This window comes from Bufo bufo, chromosome 2 (assembly GCF_905171765.1).
Source record: "Bufo bufo chromosome 2, aBufBuf1.1, whole genome shotgun sequence".
Taxonomy (NCBI): Eukaryota; Metazoa; Chordata; class Amphibia; order Anura; family Bufonidae; genus Bufo; species Bufo bufo.
Window position 1 is genome coordinate 10176738 of NC_053390.1, and position 19700 is coordinate 10196437.

The window sequence follows — 19700 nt, forward strand, 5'->3', positions numbered from 1 at the left end:
CTGCTCATCCCCTTCAGACTGAACGTGTGACTTCTAGTAATAATTGCATGTCCCAGAATGTTCCAGCTGCATTAGAGCGTGTTCACACAGGGCACATTTATTGTAGACATTTCCATGTATTGGGTTGTTTCTGCAGCAGGTGCATGGATTATTACAAGCCACATTCAGGGCAGCGGGACAGTCACAGAAATGTCTGCAGCTGATCTGCTCTGTGTGAACTTGCTCGTAGATAACCAGTGACTGATCTGTGCTGCTCTTATAATCTGTCCAAAAAGGAAAAAGGCGGGATTTTAAGGTTCCACATATACAAACAACAGGCAAGTTCTGCAGGGGCGGGGCTTACGATGCTCCATTGTTTCCAGACATGGTCAGGCTTTTCACATTTTTTTGTGTTGTTAAGTCATTATTTACTGTATGTAATAAAAGTCATGACCTGGTGTAAACCAGAATCCTGGACTTTGTCAGGAAGTTATAGAAGCTTTGTAAAGCTGGGATCACAAGTGCAGTTTTTTAGGCCAAAGTTAGGAATGGATTCCAAATGAATGAACACTTCTCCTTCCTGCTGGATCGACTTCCAGCCGAATTGGAATGTTATAAGTTTGTCTACTCTGTAGTTTGCAAAAAAAAAAAACTACTTTAAAACAAATTTTCATTTTTATCTTAACAGAAAATCCCAGTAAGAAATGTGAAAATGTCATGTTACCACTAGATGAAGATATCATGCAGCGCTCTTCTGGAGAAAACCTCATTACCCTTTATGTACATCCAGGACTTCACAGTACAGATCTGTCATATAATCCTAATTATGAGGAACCTTCTCCTGACCGATCACAGATTGTTACCGCAAGTACAAGTCAGAAAAGGATTAAAAGGTTTCATTGTGATAAAGAATCCACAAACAGCTCAGGAATTTCTACACACCGAAGACGTCACAAAGGAGAGAAAATGTATTCATGTTCAGAATGTGGAAAATGTTTTACAAAGAAATCACATCTTGTTGAACATGAGAGAATTCACACAGGAGAGAAGCCGTATTCATGTTCAGAATGTGGAAAATGTTTTACAAAGAAATCATATCTTGTTATACATGAGAGAATTCACACAGGAGAGAAGCCGTATTCATGTTCAGAATGTGGGAAATGTTTTACACAAAAATCCAATCTTGTTATACATGAGAGAAGTCACACAGGAGAGAAGACATGTTCATGTTCAGAATGTGGGAAATATTTTACACGGAAATCATATCTTGTTATACATGAGAGAAGACACACAGGAGAGAAGCCGTATTCATGTTCAGAATGTGGGAAATGTTTCACACAGAAATCAGATCTTGTTTTACATGAGAGACGTCACACAGAAGAGAAAGCATATACATGTTCAGAATGTGGGAAATGTTTTAAACAGAAATCATATCTTGTTATACATGAGAGAAGTCACACAGGAGAGAAGCCGTATTCATGTTCAGAATGTGGGAAATGTTTCACACAGAAATCAGATCTTGTTTTACATGAGAGACGTCACACAGGAGAGAAAGCATATACATGTTCAGAATGTGGGAAACATTTTGCACGGAAATCATATCTTGTTATACATGAGAGAAATCACACAGGAGAGAAGCCGTATTCATGTTCAGAATGTGGGAAATATTTTTCACGGAAATCATATCTTGTTATACATGAGAGAAGTCACACAGGAGAGAAGCCGTATTCATGTTCAGAATGTGGGAAATGTTTCACACAGAAATCAAATCTTGTTAAACATGAGAGAAGTCACACAGGAGAGAAGCCGTATTCATGTTCAGAATGTGGGAAATGTTTTACAGAGAAATCAAGTCTTCTAAAACATAAGAAGTATCACACATAAGAGAAGCTGCATTCAGAATGAGAAAAATGTTTTTGCTTCTAAAGCCATAATTAGGGTCATTAGTGAAGTCACACAAGAGAGAAGCCATATGGCCACATCATAAGGAAACAATATATCACTGGGTCATAGACATTGTAATTATTTCAGGTTGTATATTTGGATATAAAAGCTTAATTGATGTCACATAACGGCTTCTATAAAACATCTGATAAATCCTGTTTAGGAAGACATATATTCTGTTCATGACTTATATTTTAAACCTTACAGTTAACCCTTTCAGCCCTGGAGGGTTTTTTGCATTTTAGTTTTTTACTCCCTGCCTTTCCAGGACTTTTTTATTGTTACATTTACATAGCTGTATGAGCGCTTGTTTTTTGCGGACAAGTTGCATTTTCTAACTCCACCATTTAATATTCCAAACGATGTAGTGAGGAGATGGGAAAAAAATTCCACGTGGGGTGAAATGGTAAAAATAACGCAATTATGCAACAGTTTTATGTTTTGTTTTTACAGTGTTCCCTGTACGGGAAAACTGACCTGTTAAATTCATTCTCCAGGTCAGTACAATTACGGCGATACCACATATGTATAATTTTTCTTGCATTTTAATACTGAAAAAAAACTTTGAAATACATTTTTCATCGCCATATTTGTGACCTCTATAACTTTTTTGTAGTTATCTGTACAGAGCTATGTGAGGGCTCTTTTTTTTTTTTTTCTTTTTTTTTCTAATAATAATAATCTGTAGTTTTCATTCATACCATTCTGGGGTATTTTTTTGATCACTTTTTTTAATTTATTTTATTTACCGTAATTTTACTTTATTTAATTTTTTGTGGGAGGTGAAGGCACCGATAAATGTGTAATCAACCATTTTGACTTTTTTTTTTCCGTTTTGCCATTTGTCATATCTGAAAAATATTTAATAGTTTAAAAGTATGGGTGCGTTCGCAGGCGGCGATACCCATGATGTGTATTTTTTTTATAGTTTCCATTTTTTTTATTTCCATTTTGGATTAAGGAGGTGATTTTTTAGATTTTCTTTTTAAACTTTAGTTTTTTTTTTACATTATTTTATAGTCCCCATAGGGAACTATAAAAAGTAATCATCAGATTGCTTCTCTCATACACCAACATTGGAGTGTATGAGAGTTACAATGTATTCCTATAGAGCCCTGCCACAGGCAAGGGCTTCATAGGAGCTAACATGTGGCAGCTTCAGTTCATTGCGGAGGACTGAGGCTGCCGCACAATGCATCCGGCTGCCCTGATCCTTATGTTTAAACACAGCATCTGAAGGGTTAAAAGTCTGAGATCATTGTTACCGCCAGTCACGGACATTAGCTGCTGGTGTTTGCTGTATGAAACAGGTTGTGATTTTTTTTAATTTTTATTTTTAAACTTCTTTATTTATTTTTTTACATTATTTTATAGTCCCCATAGGGATCTATAAAAAGGCAATCATCAGATTGATTCTCTCATACACCAACATTGGAGTGTATGAGAGTTACAATGTATTCCTATGAAGCTCTGCCACAGGCAGGGGCTTCATAGGAGCTAACATGTGGCAGCTTCAGTTCATTATGGAGGACTGAGGCGGCCGCACAATGCATCCGGCTGCCCTGATCCTTATGTTTAAACACAGCATCTGAAGGGTTAAAAGTCTGAGATCATTGTTACCGCCAGTCACGGACATTAGCTGCTGGTGTTTGCTGTATGAAACAGGTTGTGATTTTTTTTAATTTTCATTTTTAAACTTCTTTATTTATTTTTTTACATTATTTTATAGTCCCCATAGGGATCTATAAAAAGGCAATCATCAGATTGATTCTCATACACCAACATTGGAGTGTATGAGAGTTACAATGTATTCCTATGAAGCTCTGCCACAGGCAGGGGCTTTAGAGGAGCTAACATGTGGCAGCTTCAGTTCATTACTGAGGACTGAGGCTGCCGCACAATTTCAGTTCATTACTGAGGACTGAGGCTGCCGCACAATGCATCCGGCTCGCGTGATCCTCATGTTTGACCACAGCATTGAGATCATTGTTACCGCCAGTCACAGACATTAGCTGCTGGTGTTTGCTGTATGAAACAGCCGGCACCTGGCAGCTATGGCTCATGCGAGAGCTTTTTGTTCCTTCCGGAAATAAAGTAATAAATTCTCAACCTTCCTGATCTCTTTACTTCAGGCTAAATAGATCTCAGGACATCTGGAAAGATCTAGGGAATGTAGATGATATTCAACATTACAGTAAAGCTCATAACAGACACTTGAAGGAGGAGACCTGGTTATAGTTACCAAAGAACAATCCTTTGGAGTAAGAAGGAATCTGAAGTACAGATCCACTGATGACAAGACTAGGATCTCCCTGTTCTTATGGCAGATGTCATGGCCAGATGGAAATAACCTCTTTAACCACCTCAGCCCCCATAGCTTAAACCCCCTTAATGACCAGGCCACTTTTTACACTTCTGCACTACACTACTTTCACCGTTTATTGCTCGGTCATGCAACTTACCAAGCAAATGAATTTTACCTCCTTTTCTTCTCACTAATAGAGCTTTCATTTGGTGGTATTTAATTGCTTCCCGACATTTTTACTTTTTTTGTTATTAATCGAAATTTAACAATTTATTTGCAAAAAAATGTCATTTTTCACTTTCAGTTGTAAAAGTTTTCAAAAAAAACGACATCCATATATACATTTTTCTCTCAATTTATTGTTCTACAGGTCTTTGATAATAAAAAAAAAGTTTGGTTAAAAAAAAAATGGTTTGGGTAAAAGTTATAGCGTTTACAAACTATGGTACAAAAATGTGAATTTCCGCTTTTTGAAGCAGCTCTGACTTTCTGAGCACCTGTCATGTTTCCTGAGGTTCTACAATGGCCAGACAGTAGAAACACCCCACAAATGACCCCATTTCGGAAAGTAGACACCCTAAGGTATTCGCTGATGGGCATAGTGAGTTCATAGAACTTTTTATTTTTAGTCACAAGTTAGCGGAAAATGATGATTTTTTATTTTTTTTTCCCTTACAAAGTCTCATATTCCACTAACTTGTGACAAAAAATAAAAACTTCCATGAACTCACTATGCCCATCACGAAATACCTGGGGGTGTCTTCTTTCCAAAATGGGGTCACTTGTGGGGTAGTTATACTGCCCTGGCATTCTAGGGGCCCTAATGTGTGGTAAGTAGTTTGAAATCAAAATGTGTAAAAAATGACCTGTGAAATCCTAAAGGTACTCTTTGGAATGTGGGACCCTTTGCGCATCTAGGCTGCAAAAAAGTGTCACACATCTGGTATCGCCGTACTCAGGAGAAGTTGGGCAATGTGTTTTGGGGTGTCATTTTACACATACCCATGCTGGGTGAGATAAATATCTCGGCAAAAGACAACTTTTCCCATTTTTTTTTATACAAAGTTGGCATTTGACCGAGATATTTCTCTCACCCAGCATGGTTATATGTAAAATGACACCCCAAAACACATTCCCCAACTTCTCCTGAGTACGGCGATACCAGATGTGTGACACTTTTTTGCAGCCTAGATGCGCAAAGGGGCCCAAATTCCTTTTAGGAGGGCATTTTTAGACATTTGGATCCCAGACTTCTTCTCACGCTTTAGGGCCCCTAAAATGCCAGGGCAGTATAAATACCCCACATGTGACCCCATTTTGGAAAGAAGACACCCCAAGGTATTCAATGAGGGGCATGGCGAGTTCATAGCAATTTTTTTTTTTTGCCACAAGTTAGCGGAAATTGATTTTTTCTTTTGTTTTTTTCTCACAAAGTCTCCCTTTCCGCTAACTTGGGACAAAAATTTCAATCTTTCATGGACTCACTATGCCCCTCAGCGAATACCTTGGGGTGTCTTCTTTCCAAAATGGGGTCATTTGTGGGGTGTTTGTACTGCCCTGGCTTTTGAGGGTCTCCGCAATCATTACATGTATGCCCAGCATTAGGAGTTTCTGCTATTCTCCTTATTTTGAGCATACGGGTAATGAGATATTTTTTTTCCGTTCAGCCTCTGGGCTGAAAGAAAAAAATGAACGGCACAGATTTCTTCATTCGCATTGATCAATGTGGATGAAAAAATCTGCCAAAAAAAAAAAAGGAGGGGAAAGGCGTCTGCCAGGACATAGGAGCTCCGCCCAACATCCATACCCACTTAGCTTGTATGCCCTGGCAAACCCGATTTCTCCATTCACATCAATCGATGTGGATGAATAAATCATTGCCGGGATTTATTTTTATTTTTTTATATACAAAGTGTTTGCCAAAGTATGTGAACACCGCCGCCTCCTCAGCTCATATGCCTCGGCAAACGTATCTTTTACTGCAGAGGAGAAATCTCGTCTTGCAGCGCCGCATACACCGACTTTTGTGTAATCTGACAGCAGCGCAATGCTTCTGTCAGAATGCACATCAGTGCTGCAGCTGGTCCATCGGTTGGTCCACCTGGAAGGTAAAAAAAAACAAAACAAAAAAGAAAAAATCAGGCCGCAACGCAATAAATTTATTAACTATATAATAAAATTTGAACGGAACATATAAACTTTATTGAACTTTTTGAACTGAACGTTAACTTTTTTGCTTACTGGTGATTTTTTTTTTTTTTACCTTTATAGTGCAAACCTCTCCTTCCCCTTGGGACAATGTGCAAAGCGCAAATCGCCCAAAGATGTGGCGAAGTACATTATGCACTTTGTCCCAGATGAAAGGAGAGGTTTGCAGCAGCTGTGAGTGTAAGGGCCCTAATAGCCCTGTGTGCCTGTCCTGTGAGATACAATCCCTAGGCTAAGTGTACCTGTGTGTGGTACTTCCGGAAACACTCCCCTAAGCATAGGGCAGGGTGGTCAGGGCAGTCAGGACAGAAATAGCGGGTGTCACGCCTTATTCCACTCCTGCTACAGACACATCTTTTTCGGGGTGACGGTTGGGTTGAGGTACCAGCAACGACATTGGGGAAATGTCGCTCGTGTAGATGGCTCACTACACTGGTGGTTGGGGCCACGGAACCTCCTGGATACAGGAGGTTCTCGATGATCTCTTCCTGAAATTTGAGGAAGGATCCTGTTCTCCTAGCCTTACTGTAGAGAACAAAACTATTATATGCAGCCAATTGAATCAAATATACAGACACCTTATTATACCAGCGTCTGGTGCGTCGGGAAACTAAATAGGGAGCAAACATCTGGTCATTGAAGTCCACCCCTCCCATGTCAAGGTTATAGTCGTGGACTGAGAGGGGCTTTTCAATGACACGGGTTGCCCTTTCAATTTGTATTGTCGTGTCTGTGTGAATGGAGGAGAGCATGTAAACGTCACGCTTGTCTCTCCATTTCACCGCGAGCAGTTCTTCGTTACACAAGGCAGCCCTCTCCCCCCTTGCAAGACGGGTGGTAACGAGCCGTTGGGGGAAGCCCCGGCGACTAGGTCGCGCGGTGCCACAGCAGCCAATCTGTTCTAGGAACAAATGCCTGAAGAGAGGCACACTTGTGTAAAAATTGTCCACATAAAGATGGTACCCCTTGCCAAATAAAGTTGACACTAAGTCCTAGACTGTCTTCCCACTGCTCCCCAGGTAGTCAGGGCAACCGACCGGCTCCAGGGTCTGATCTTTTCCCTCATAGATCCGAAATTTATGGGTATAGCCTGTGGCCCTTTCACAGAGCTTATACAATTTGACCCCATACCGGGCGCGCTTGCTTGGGATGTATTGCTTGAAGCCAAGGCGCCCGGTAAAATGTATAAGGGACTCGTCTACGCAGATGTTTTGCTCAGGGGTATACAAATCTGCAAATTTGTTGTTGAAGTGGTCTATGAGGGGCCGAATTTTGTGGAGCCGGTCAAAAGCTGGGTGGCATCTGGGACGGGAGGTGGTGTTGTCGCTAAAGTGCAGGAAACGCAGGATGGTCTCAAATCGTGTCCTGGACATAGCAGCAGAGAACATGGGCATGTGTTCTATTGGGTTCGTGGACCAATATGACCGCAATTCATGCTTTTTGGTTAGACCCATGTTGAGGAGAAGGCCCAGACAAATTTTAATTTCGGAAACTTGGACTGGTTTCCACCGGAAAGGCTGGGCATAAAAGCTTCCCGGGTTGGCGGCTATAAATTGAGTGGCATACCGATTTGTTTCTGCCACGACTAAGTCCAAGAGCTCCGCAGTCAAGAACAGCTCAAAAAATCCCAGTGCCGAACCGATCTGAGCTGTCTCAACCCGAACTCCAGACTGGGCGGTGAAAGGGGGAACTACAGGTGCGGCTGAAGTTGGGGACTGCCAATCAGCGTTTGCCAGCACCTCAGGGACTCTAGGGGCTCTACGGGCCTGTCTGTGCGGTGGCTGCGATGGGGTAACTATTGCACGTGCCACCGTACCAGCTTCAACTGCCCTTCTGATGCTCGCCACTTCACCATGTTGTACGGCAGTACTGGTACTAGGTCCTGGATGGGCTGCGCTGCTGGTGTATGCCTCACCACGTAATCCGACAGCGCCAGCCCCACTCTGCTGCACTTGAAACGGATCCTGCGCAACCTGTGGTTTAGCGACACGGGACCCTGTACGCCTGGTGCTATCAGGGACCTCAACCTCCTCGTCCGAACTTTGGGTCAGAGTGACACTGCTTTCTACAGGTTCATATTCTGACCCGCTAGATTCATCAGATGAGGGTTCCCATTCCTCATCCGACTGGGTCAGAATCCTGTAGGCCTCTTCAGAAGAATACCCCCTGTTTGACATTTGGACTACTAAGTTTAGGGGTATTCCCTGAGACTACCCAAGAAAAAAAGCAAGCCTGTCTTACAAATTGGAGGCTAGCGAACTACCGGAGGCCGCTGAGATTGATAAAAGATTTTTTTTTTATCGCTGCAGCGCTTGTAAAGTGATTGTGCAGTGATCAAAAAAATTTTTATTTTTTTTTGTCACTGGGGCGGGCGTGGGTGAACGCACGTGTGGGCGACCGATCAGGCCTGATCGGGCAAACACTGCGTTTTGGGTGGAGGGCGAGCTAAGGTGACACTAATACTATTATAGATCTGACCGTGATCAGTTTTGATCACTTACAGATACTATAAAAGTACAAATGCTGATTAGCGATACGCTAATCAGCGAATAAGTGACTGCGGTGCGGTGGGCTGGGCGCTAACTGACGCTAACTACCTAACCAAGGGGCCTAAACTATCCTAAAACCTATCAGTCAATACCAGTGGGAAAAAAAAGTGACAGTTTACACTGATCACTTTTTTTCCTTTCACTAGTTGATTGACAGGGGCGATCAAGGGGTTAATTGGGGTGATGGGGGGTGATCTGGGGCTAAGTGTAGTGTTTGTGGGTACTCACTGTGATGTCTGCTCCTCTGCTGGAACCAACCAACCAAAAGGACCAGCAGAGAAGCCATTTAACACCTTATATTTATAAATGTAAGGTGTTAGATGGCTTGTGATTAGATTTTTAAAAAATCAGCAACCTGCCAGCGACGATCATTGGCTGGCAGGTTGCTGACAAAATACTCCTTGAACTTTTGACGGCCCGCGATGCGCATGCGCGGGCCGGCTCTGACCGAAATCTCGCGTCTCGCGAGATGACGCACGGATGCGTCCAGGAGGAATGAATCGACCGCCTCCGGGACGCATCCGTGCGTTAGGTGGTCGGGAGGTAGTTAGTTTAGGTATTTATGTGGGCCCTCCTCCAGAGGGTGAAAGGGAGATGATCTTAAAACTTTTAGGATTAAGGTCAAGTCCTATTTTTTAACTTTTTAAAAATAATTCTTTATTACTTTTCAACAGACAGACATCACATGTATACCTCTGAACATAAAACAACACAATGAGTGCAAAGAGAGCAATTCAAAAAATTACATAGGGGTATTAGGCATACAAGAAAAAGGTTCAGCCAATTCAAGCAGCCAAAGTACATTAGCATAATCAAGTAATCTTTTCATGTAACTAAGATGAGCTAGAAGACTGGAGTAACAGGCGGCCCAACGTCCCCCTCAGTTGACCATCTAATTACCACTCAGTGAGTGTGAAAGGTTTCATAATTTGCTGTATCTCTTCATCAGACATACAGTGAATAATAAATGGTTTCCATTTTTGAAACAAACCCTTAGCTTGTCGTTCTTTTGCATCTAGGGTATTCAATCTTTCCATATGAAATACATTTTTTAATTGTTCTATTATGAACTGCAACCCTGGTGCATCTCCCTGAAGCCATTTTTGTAAGATACATATAGTATGAAATAAGCGGGGTAGACCTCCTCGGCCAACCTCACCATCCTCATAGTGAAATAAATACAATTGGAGGGTCAATGTAAACTTCCTTCCACAGAACCTCCGGACCAAATCCCCCACCTCTTCCCACAATCGCCTGCTATACGGGCATGTCCAAATACCATGAAATAAGTCGGTGTATCCCGTATCACACTTCGGACAGTTTGTTATTCAGTCTGGCTTAGCTGGATGTGGGGGGATATTAAATCCATATATGGCCCTATACATAAATATGACCTGAGTGTCTCTCCACGACTCATTAACGACATGTCTCCTGACCGTTCCCCACCCTTTCAATATCTTTTGTTCGATGTCGATATCATTTATCTGCTCAGCCCATTTCCCAAAACTCTTTCTCCTATCACTTATCCCATCCTCTCTCCTCATGTCAGTGTAGATCATAGAAATTGAGACCCTCCCACCCCCTAAATCCAGGATTTTATCCGAAATATTCCTGTGAACCTCCTTTTGTACCAACACCAGCTGACTCATCACGGCCCCCTTTATCTGGGACCATTGGATAGTCTGAAAGGACGATAAAGAAAACTTTTCAATCAATTCCCCTTCCGTCAGTCATCTAGGATCCGTGTCATGAAGTAGGTGTTTTACCTGCAAAATCCCTTTTCGTCTCCATTCCTCAAACAATCTATTCGTTCTACCCTGCGCAAATTCGGGATTGTTCCACAAAGGAAGATGTTTGGAGATCCTATAACATAGCCAGTATTTTTTCTGGAGAATTCTCCACGTAGCTATGGTATCTTTGAACAGCATAGACTGCTTGATCCACACAGGAATCACCTGCAACCTCGCATGTAACAACGCCACCAAAGACCAGGGAGCAGAGAATTCCTGCTCTAATGCCAGGGCTGAATAATAGCTAGATCCATTAATCCAGTCACATACATGTCTTGCCATGCAGGCCAAATTATATCCCCTAATATCGGGAAAGGCTATCCCTCCTTGTTCAATCTCCTTCATTAAAGAACGCACTGGTATCCTCGGCCTCTTCCCATGCCACAAGAAGGTCGTGAACGCTTTAGTTATTTTAGAAACATCCTTGTGCTTCAACAATATGGGGATAGTCTGCATAGGATAGAGCAATTTAGAAACTGACATCATCTTAATAAGATGATTGCGCCCCAATAACGTCAGCGGAAGATCATGCCATCTTTGCAGCTCACTAACTATTTTAGCTATTAAGGGGTCATAAATAAGTCTATGTACGGATTTGTGAGAGCGAGCTATTGGTATATCACCCAGTCCACTCCCCGTCTCCCGCTGCCCCCCACCCTTCAAGAAGAGGAACTCGCTCTTGGACCTATTAATTTTAAGTCCAGAAAGAGAGCCAAAATCCTCCAATGCCTCGATGACCTTACTTATGTCCCTCGAAGGGTTGGCAATAAACAGTAACATGTCGTCGGCGAATAGGCCCGCACGCAACTGCTTCCTCCCCACCCGCATACCCTCACATAGCTCCTCCGAATCTAACCATCATGACAGTGGCTCTATCGCCAAGTCAAACAAGAGAGGAGACAGGGGGCATCCCTGCCTAGTTCCCCTTTGAAACAAAAAAGTCGGACAGGTAACCTCCTGTACAGACCCTTGCCCTCGGACTTAGATATAGACCACCTAGAAACGTTCGAAACGTCCCCTTGATGCCCACAGAGTCCAGGGTAAGACCCAGCAATTTCCAATTAATACTATCAAAGGCCTTTTCGGCATCTAAAGTGAGAATGGCTGGGTCCTGCCCCCGGTACTCCGGCGTCCCCGCCACCGAAAGGGCCAACAGTACCTTCTGTAAATTTGTAACTGCAGCCCGACCTTTAATGAAACCCACTTGCACTGGGGAAATCAGAGCGGGAAGAACAGCGGCCAACATATTAGCTAACAATTTTGACAATATTTTAAGGTCATGATTTTTCCAATGAAATCGGCCTATAAGAGGTCAGGCTTTCTGGGTCTTTACCAGCCTTATGGAGTAATGTTATATGGGCTGTAGTCATTCGTTCAGGCAGTACACTCCCCTCATCCAGAGAAGAATAGAGGGAAGTAAGATACGGCACCACCTGGGCGTCCATAGCTTTATAAAATTCTGACATATACCCATCGGGGCCGGGGACCTTACCAGATGGAAAGGATTTTATAAAGCTATGGACGCCCAGGTGGCGTTTAAGGTGTCCAACTGCTCTTCTGTTAAAGCTGGCAAGGAAATTCGCTCCAAAAAGGCCTTCCCCTCTTCTACTCTATCACCAGCGTTTTGATAAAATTCAGCCATATATTGCCCAAATAACTTATTAATCTGCTGTGGTCTGTGCTCCCTGGTCCCGTCACCCCTCCTCACTGCCTGGATATGATTTAGTGGACATCTCCCTCTGGCCAAAGAGGCCAGCAACTTCCCAGACTTGTTGCCAAATCTGTGAAGATGGGCATCCAAGTGGGACCGCTTCGATAGTTCAAGTTTCTCTGCCCACGCGTCAAAGTCTCTCTTAGCTGAGACCCAGCGTTCTTTAGCTATCTGGGTCTGGGCCAAGAGAAAGTCACTGTAAGCATCTCTCAAACATCCACTCGCCCCCTCTAGCTATCTTCCTTATGGAGGAGACATATGCCATCAACCTACCCCTCAAAACTGCTTTAGCAGTCTCCCAGAACAGTATCGGATTATTCACATGTTCCCTATTGTCATCTACAAATTCCATCCACCAGCCCTTCAAAAGTTTCACAAATTCCTCGTCCTTTACCAAGTAGTTAGGAAACCTCCATATGAACTCACCTCCCCCTGAATACACATCTCTAAGATTCCGCAGGAGTGGAGAATGGTCTGAAATTACCATATCGCCTATTGTAATGTCAGCCATTCTATGCAGGATTGCTGGTGACAAAAACAAATAATCAATTCTGGACCAGCTCTTGTGCGCATGAGAACAATGTGTGAATTCCCTCCACTGGGGATTGGAGAATCTCCATCCATGTCTGAGAGACAACGACTCAGCAAAGTCCCCCAGAGTGTATTGCTGACTATGACCACTGTCTGACCTCCTATCCTCCCGCGGGTTCATTACTGCATTAAAATCTCAACCAACTATTTTAGTGTTATGCGTATGCTGCAGTATTTTGGTACATAACAAGTCAAAGAAGGCTTTGTGGCCCTGATTCGGTGCATTTATATTGTATACAGTAGACTATAGTCCCCAAAGGGACTTGAGATGTGGAGATTTACCATCCTCCCCACGTCATCCACTTCCTCCGAATGAACCACATGTGATAAGTGACGACCTATCAAAATTAAAACCCCGGCTTTCCTTTCTATAGCCGCGGAACCATATACCGCCCCCACCCACAGCTTCCTCATCCTATGGAAGTCTGCTGTCAACAGATGGGTCTCCTGCAACAGCGCTATGTCTGTTTTCAGTCTGCACAAATGCCTGAGGACCTTCATGCGCTTATTGGGAGATCTCAACCCTTTCACGTTCCACGACACTATCTTCATAAATTCGTTGTTAGTAAGAGACCCATATGCCGACAGAAACCCTTCCAACCATCTGTCAAGGCTTGAAAACCATCAATTGAAGCACTGCCTCCCAGCCCGACAATACTCCAGAGAACATTAACAATTGGCTGCTCATACATTACCCCCAAACATAAAGAAACCACTTAGCTGGAGGCCATTTAAACTAATGACTCCACCCAGTGCACCTGATGAGAGGTGGATCCAGCACAGCACCAAAACAAATACTAAACTCGTGCTGCTATCCTGGCCGACCTCTGCACATCGTCAGAGTGGGGCATGACAATTAGTCGAACATCCCTTCGGCGGATATTAGCTACTCACAAATGGCACCCTTACAAACTCCAGCTACTGCAGCATCTCAACGAGGATGACCCAGATCGGCACCATGAATTTGCAGAATGGGCAAAACAAAAATTGGAACAGGACCCTCAGTTTACGCAGAAGATTTTGTTCAGTGATGAGGCAAACTTTTATGTGAATTTTGTTAACAAACAAAACCACCGCTATTGGTCTGACACTAACCCACATTGGATAGATCCCTCCAAGACTGTTGAAACAAAAAAAAATTATGGTATGGTGTGGTATATGTGGTACAAAGATAGTGGGGCCATTCTTCATCAATGGAAACCTGAAGGCCACTGGATATGCGAAATTGTTACATGATGATGTGTTTCCCTCTTTATGCACTGAAGCTGGCACGTTCCCTGAGTTTTTCCAGCAAGATGGTGCACCACCACATTATGGGTGTCAGGTCCGAGCATTCCTAGATGAACAGTTTCCTGGAAAGTGGATTGGTCATCGTGGGACAGTTGAATGGCCCCCAAGGTCTCCCGATCTGACCCCCTTAGACTTTTATCTTTGGGGTCATCTGAAGGCAATTGTCTATGCTGTGAAGATACGAGATGTGCAGCACCTGAAACTACGGATCCTGGAAGCCTGTGCTAGCATTTCTCCTGCGGTGTTGCTATCAGTGTGTGAAGAGTGGGAGAAGAGGGTTGCATTGACAATCCAACACAATGGGCAGCACATTGAACACATTTTATAAGTGGTCAGAAACTTGTAAATAACTCATGAAAGAATAAAGTTACGTTAAAACCAAGCACACCATTGTTTTTCTTGTGAAATTCCCAATAAGTTTGATGTGTGACATGACCCTGTTCCTATTGAAAAAAGAAAAGTTGGATTCAAAATGGCCAACTTCAAAATGGCCGCCATGGTCACCACCCATCTTGAAAAGTTTCCCCCCTCACATATACTAATGTGCCACAAACAGGAAGTTAATATCACTAACCATTCCCATTTTATTAAGGTGTATCCATATAAATGGCCCACTCTGTATAATGAATCCTCAGGTGACCCTGACTGACCATGTCTCTAATCTGACACAGATGGTGCAGGAGCTAGGGGAAAAATTGTTCTTTTGATTTAGGGCAAGGTTCTTCCACTCCTCAGGCCTCCAGTCCGCATTTTGAGCCCCAGATTAAGCTCCCAGAACCCTTTTCTGGAGACCGGAAGAAGTTTCTCTCTTTTAAGGAGAGTTGCAGACTTTACTTCCGTTTGCGCCCCGTGTCCTCTGGCCCCGAGAGTCAACGCGTGGGCATTATCATTTCCCGACTACAGGGTGATCCCCAGGACTGGGCGTTCTCTTTACCTGCTGGCGCCAGATGTTTAACTTCTGTGGAGGGGTTCTTTCAGGCCCTGGGTACCCTCTATGATGAACCAGACAGGGCTCTAGTAGCCGAGACGGCTCTAAAGGCACTGGTTCAGGGCAATCTACCTGCGGAGGATTATTGCACCCAATTCAGAAGGTGGTGTGTCCCCTCAGGATGGAACGAACCAGCCCTGAAGAGTCAGTTCAGGTCAGGTCTGTCTGATAAGTTAAAGGATCTTCTGGTTAGTTATCAACTTCCAGAGTCCTTAGAGGAGATGATGACCCTTGTTGTCCGATGGGTTAGAGAGAGACGACAGGAACAACAGTTCTCTTCCCAGATGGTGGTCCAGCCAGAGGCCTATCCCAGAGACAATGCTGAGGTCTCCACCGAGGAACCCATGCAGGTTGGCATGACCCGAGGGAATCTTCGCCGCAGACATGGAGAATGCTTTTACTGTGGAGATCCTGACCATTGGATCAACCAGTGTCCTAAGAAGGTCCTCTCTGTCAAGTCTCCTAAGGCAAGGCAACCTAAAGACCAGGTACACCCTGATTTTTCTAAATGTAAGCTTTTGGTACCCATTATGATTTCTCTGGGGGTAGATAAATGGCCGGGTAAGGCCTTTATTGATTCTGGCTCAGCGGCCAGCTTTATTGACTCTGAGTACGCTGTAAGATTGGGTATTCCAATGTTTGCTTTACCAACTCCTATCCATGTCATGGCTATTGATGCTACTCCTCTTATTGGTGGTACGGTGAGCTCATGTACCTCAGAGATTTCTCTAACCGTGGGTGTGTGCCACTCAGAGAGATGTTCCCTTTTAGTCCTGGAGAACCTACCGGCTGAGGTGGTACTAGGGTTGCCTTGGCTCCGACTACATAACCCCACTATAGATTGGTCCAAGGGGGAGTTGGTGAGATGGGGGCCTAAGTGTGACTCGTGCTTGTCCGTGGTACAGGCTGGGGTCTCAGTAAAGTCTGATATTTTACCCACTGTTGTTAGGGAATATTCTGATGTATTCTCATCACCAACCCCAGAGGTTCTACCCCCCCATAGACCTTATGATTGTACTATAGAGCTAGTAGAGGGGGCCAAGTTTCCTAAGGGGCGAATTTATAATCTTTCTAAGCCCGAACGCAAGGCCATGGAAGATTATATTAAGGAGAGCCTTGGTAAAGGGCATATTAGACCTTCTGTCTCTCCTATGGGGGCGGGGGTTTTCTTTGTTAAGAAAAAAGATGGTGGTCTTAGGCCATGTATCGTTTACCGGAGATTAAATAAAATCACTGTCCAGAATAGATACTCCCTCCCATTGATTCCGGATTTATTTAACCAGGTTCTGGGGGCAACTTGGTTTTCCAAGATTGACCTGAAAGGGGCATACAATCTAATCCGAATCAAGGAGGGAGACGAATGGAAGACGGCGTTCAATACTCCTGCAGGACACTTTGAATATCAGGTGATGCCTTTTGGACTCAGCAATGCCCCAGCTGTGTTCCAAAACTTCATGAATGACATTCTTAGGGAGTTCTTAGGTAAATTTGTTATTGTCTATCTTGGCGACATTTTGATATTCTCTCCTGACTTCGAATCCCATGTGTCTCATGTTAAACAAGTATTAGAGGTGTTGAGGGAGAATCAGCTATCCGCTAAGCAAGAGAAATGTGTCTTTGGTGTACAGGAGATTCTGTTTCTAGGGCATGTTCTGACTCCTCACGCCTTCAAGATGGATCCTGGTAAGGTACTAGCAATTAAGGAATAGGTAGGACCTTCATCCTTAAAGGCCTTACAACGGTTCTTAGGTTTCGCCAATTACTATCGTAAATTTATTATGAATTTTTCCGTAATTGCTAAACCATTGACCGACCTTACTAAGAAAGGGGCAGATTTGAAGAATTGGTCTACTGAGGCCATTTCTTCATTTGAAAAATTAAAAAAGGCATTCAGTAGCGCTCCCATTCTGATCCAGCCTGATCAGGAGAGACCTTTTATTGTGGAGGTGGATGCGTCCGAGGACGGCGCAGGAGCAGTCCTTTCACAAGGTCCTGCTAGCCTCACTAACCTGAGACCATGTGCCTTCTTCTCCAGGAAATTCTCACCCACGGAGAGAAACTACGACATAGGAAATAGGGAGCTGCTGGCCATTAAATGGGCATTTGAGGAGTGGAGGCATTTTCTGGAGGGGGCAAGGCATTGTGTAACTGTTGTCACTGACCATAAAAACCTTATGTTTCTCGAGTCTGCTAAGAGGTTGAATCCCCGTCAAGCCAGATGGGCTCTGTTTGTTACTCGTTTTAATTTTTTCATTACGTTCAGGCCGGGAAGTAAAAATGTGAAGGCGGACGCATTATCTCGGAGCTTCCATGCTTTTCAACCTACTGAGGTACCACCTGAATCAATCCTACCAGCAAAAATCTTCATAGCACCTCTAACCCAGGATATCTCGGCTCGCATTAGGTCTGAACAACATCTGGCACCGGTATCCACCCCAACAGATAAGTTGTTTGTTCCCGTACAATTTCGTCTCCAGCTGTTGGGTGAGTGTCACGATTGTGCCTTTTGTGGACATCCGGGTGTTGAGGGCACTAAGGATCTGGTTTCTAGATCTTATTGGTGGCCCACTCTAACTAGGGATGTCAAGTCCTACGTGTCAGCCTGTGAGGTTTGTGCCAGGTCCAAGACACCTAGGACTCGCCCTGCTGGTAACCTACGACCCCTACCCATTCCCAGTAGACCCTGGTCCCATATCTCGATGGACTTTATAACTGACCTACCGCCGGCGGAGGGTAAGACTGTAGTTTGGGTAGTGGTTGATAGGTTTAGCAAGATGGTCCATTTCATTCCCCTGTCTAAACTCCCAAATGCCAAAACCCTGGCGTCTATTTTTGTGAAAGAAATTGTTCGATTGCATGGTATCCCGGAAAATATTGTTTCTGACAGGGGTGTGCAGTTTGTGTCCAAATTCTGGAGGGCCTTCTGTCAAAAATGTCAAATTGCATTGTCTTTTTCCTCCGCCTACCACCCTGAGAGTAATGGGCAGACTGAATGCCTTAATCAGTCTGTGGAACAATTCTTGAGGTTGTATGTTGCTGATGACCAGCAATTATGGGTCAAATTTCTTCCATTGGCTGAATTTGCTTTGAATAACCGTGTCAATTCTTCTGCTGGGGTTTCACCTTTCTTTTGTAACCATGGTTTCCATCCCCGTTTTCATTCTGGGTCTTCCGTCTCCTCCTCTAACCCTGAGGCGGATAGGCTATCCTCTGAACTGTGCACAGTTTGGGCCCGGGTTCAATCGAACTTAGAAAAGGCTCAAAGTTCTCAGAAACTCAAGGCCGATAGGAGACGTTCAGGGGGGGTGAATTTTCAGGTTGGGGATAAGGTATGGTTGTCCTCCAAGAATCTCTCTCTTAAGGTAGATTCTAAAAAGTTTGCTCCTCGTTTTATTGGACCATATAAGATCACGGAGGTGATTAACCCGGTATCATTTAGGTTAGAGCTGCCCGAGTCATTCCACATTCATAATGTGTTCCATAAATCTCTAGTTAAAAAATATTTTGAACCGGTAGTACCATCGAAAGCCTCGCCTCTGCCAGTTCTTATTAATGATGCTGTCGAGTATGTGGTGTCTAAAATAGTGTATGTCAGGAAGGTGCGTAATTCCTTGCAGTACCTGATTCACTGGAAGGGGTATGGACCTGAAGAGAGATCTTGGGTACCTGCCAGGGAGGTTCATGCTCCTAGACTTTTTCGAAAATTTAATTTAGAACACCCTGAAAGGCCATCGCCTGAAGTCTTGGGTCCGGTGGCCCCTCGTAAAAGGGGGGGGTACTGTAACGGGGTGCCAAAGGCACACTCTGTCTCCCATCAGCCGCAGACCTGCTGCTTAGCTTCGGGAGCGAGGATCTGTGTTTGACCTCCTTCCCAGGGCGGCTTTGCTAGCTAGGAGGCTCCCTGCTCCTAGGTCTGCCTTGAGCGCCGAGCTGATCACTCGCTGCTCGACTGGTTGGTCTGTCGGTCATGTGATGCTGGCCACGTCACATGACCCTCACTCCCCACTATAAATACAGGCAGCCTGCTGGCCTGATCCTGTTCCCTGACGACCCTTTGCCTGATCCTCCTGTACTGCGCATCCTTCCTGGTATATTGACCTCGGCTTCCACCTGACTATTCTTTGCGGACTCATTTGGTACTTCTCGACTCTCCTGGTATTTATGACCCCGGCTTCTCCTGACCTTTCTTTGCTTATCCCTCTGTATTGCGTTGTCCTCTTGGTTTTGACCCGGTCCGTTCACTATCCGTTATTTGTCTTGTCTGTCCTTCCCCCACGTATACTAAGTCAGGGACTGCCGTCCAGTTGTCCCCTGTCATCAGGACTCGTGAGGCAAGTAGGCAGGG

The 19700-nt window shown here is 44.1% G+C and overlaps 1 protein-coding gene across 1 annotated transcript in view; it reads left to right on the forward strand.

The window, feature by feature from the left end:
* LOC120991969 overlaps positions 1-19700 on the forward strand; it is a 562088-nt gene that overhangs the window by 420550 nt on the left and 121838 nt on the right. The window contains 2 exon segments of the mRNA XM_040420728.1: positions 920-1795; positions 7099-7104. Of these exon segments, the coding sequence (XP_040276662.1) occupies positions 920-1795; positions 7099-7104 (882 nt within the window).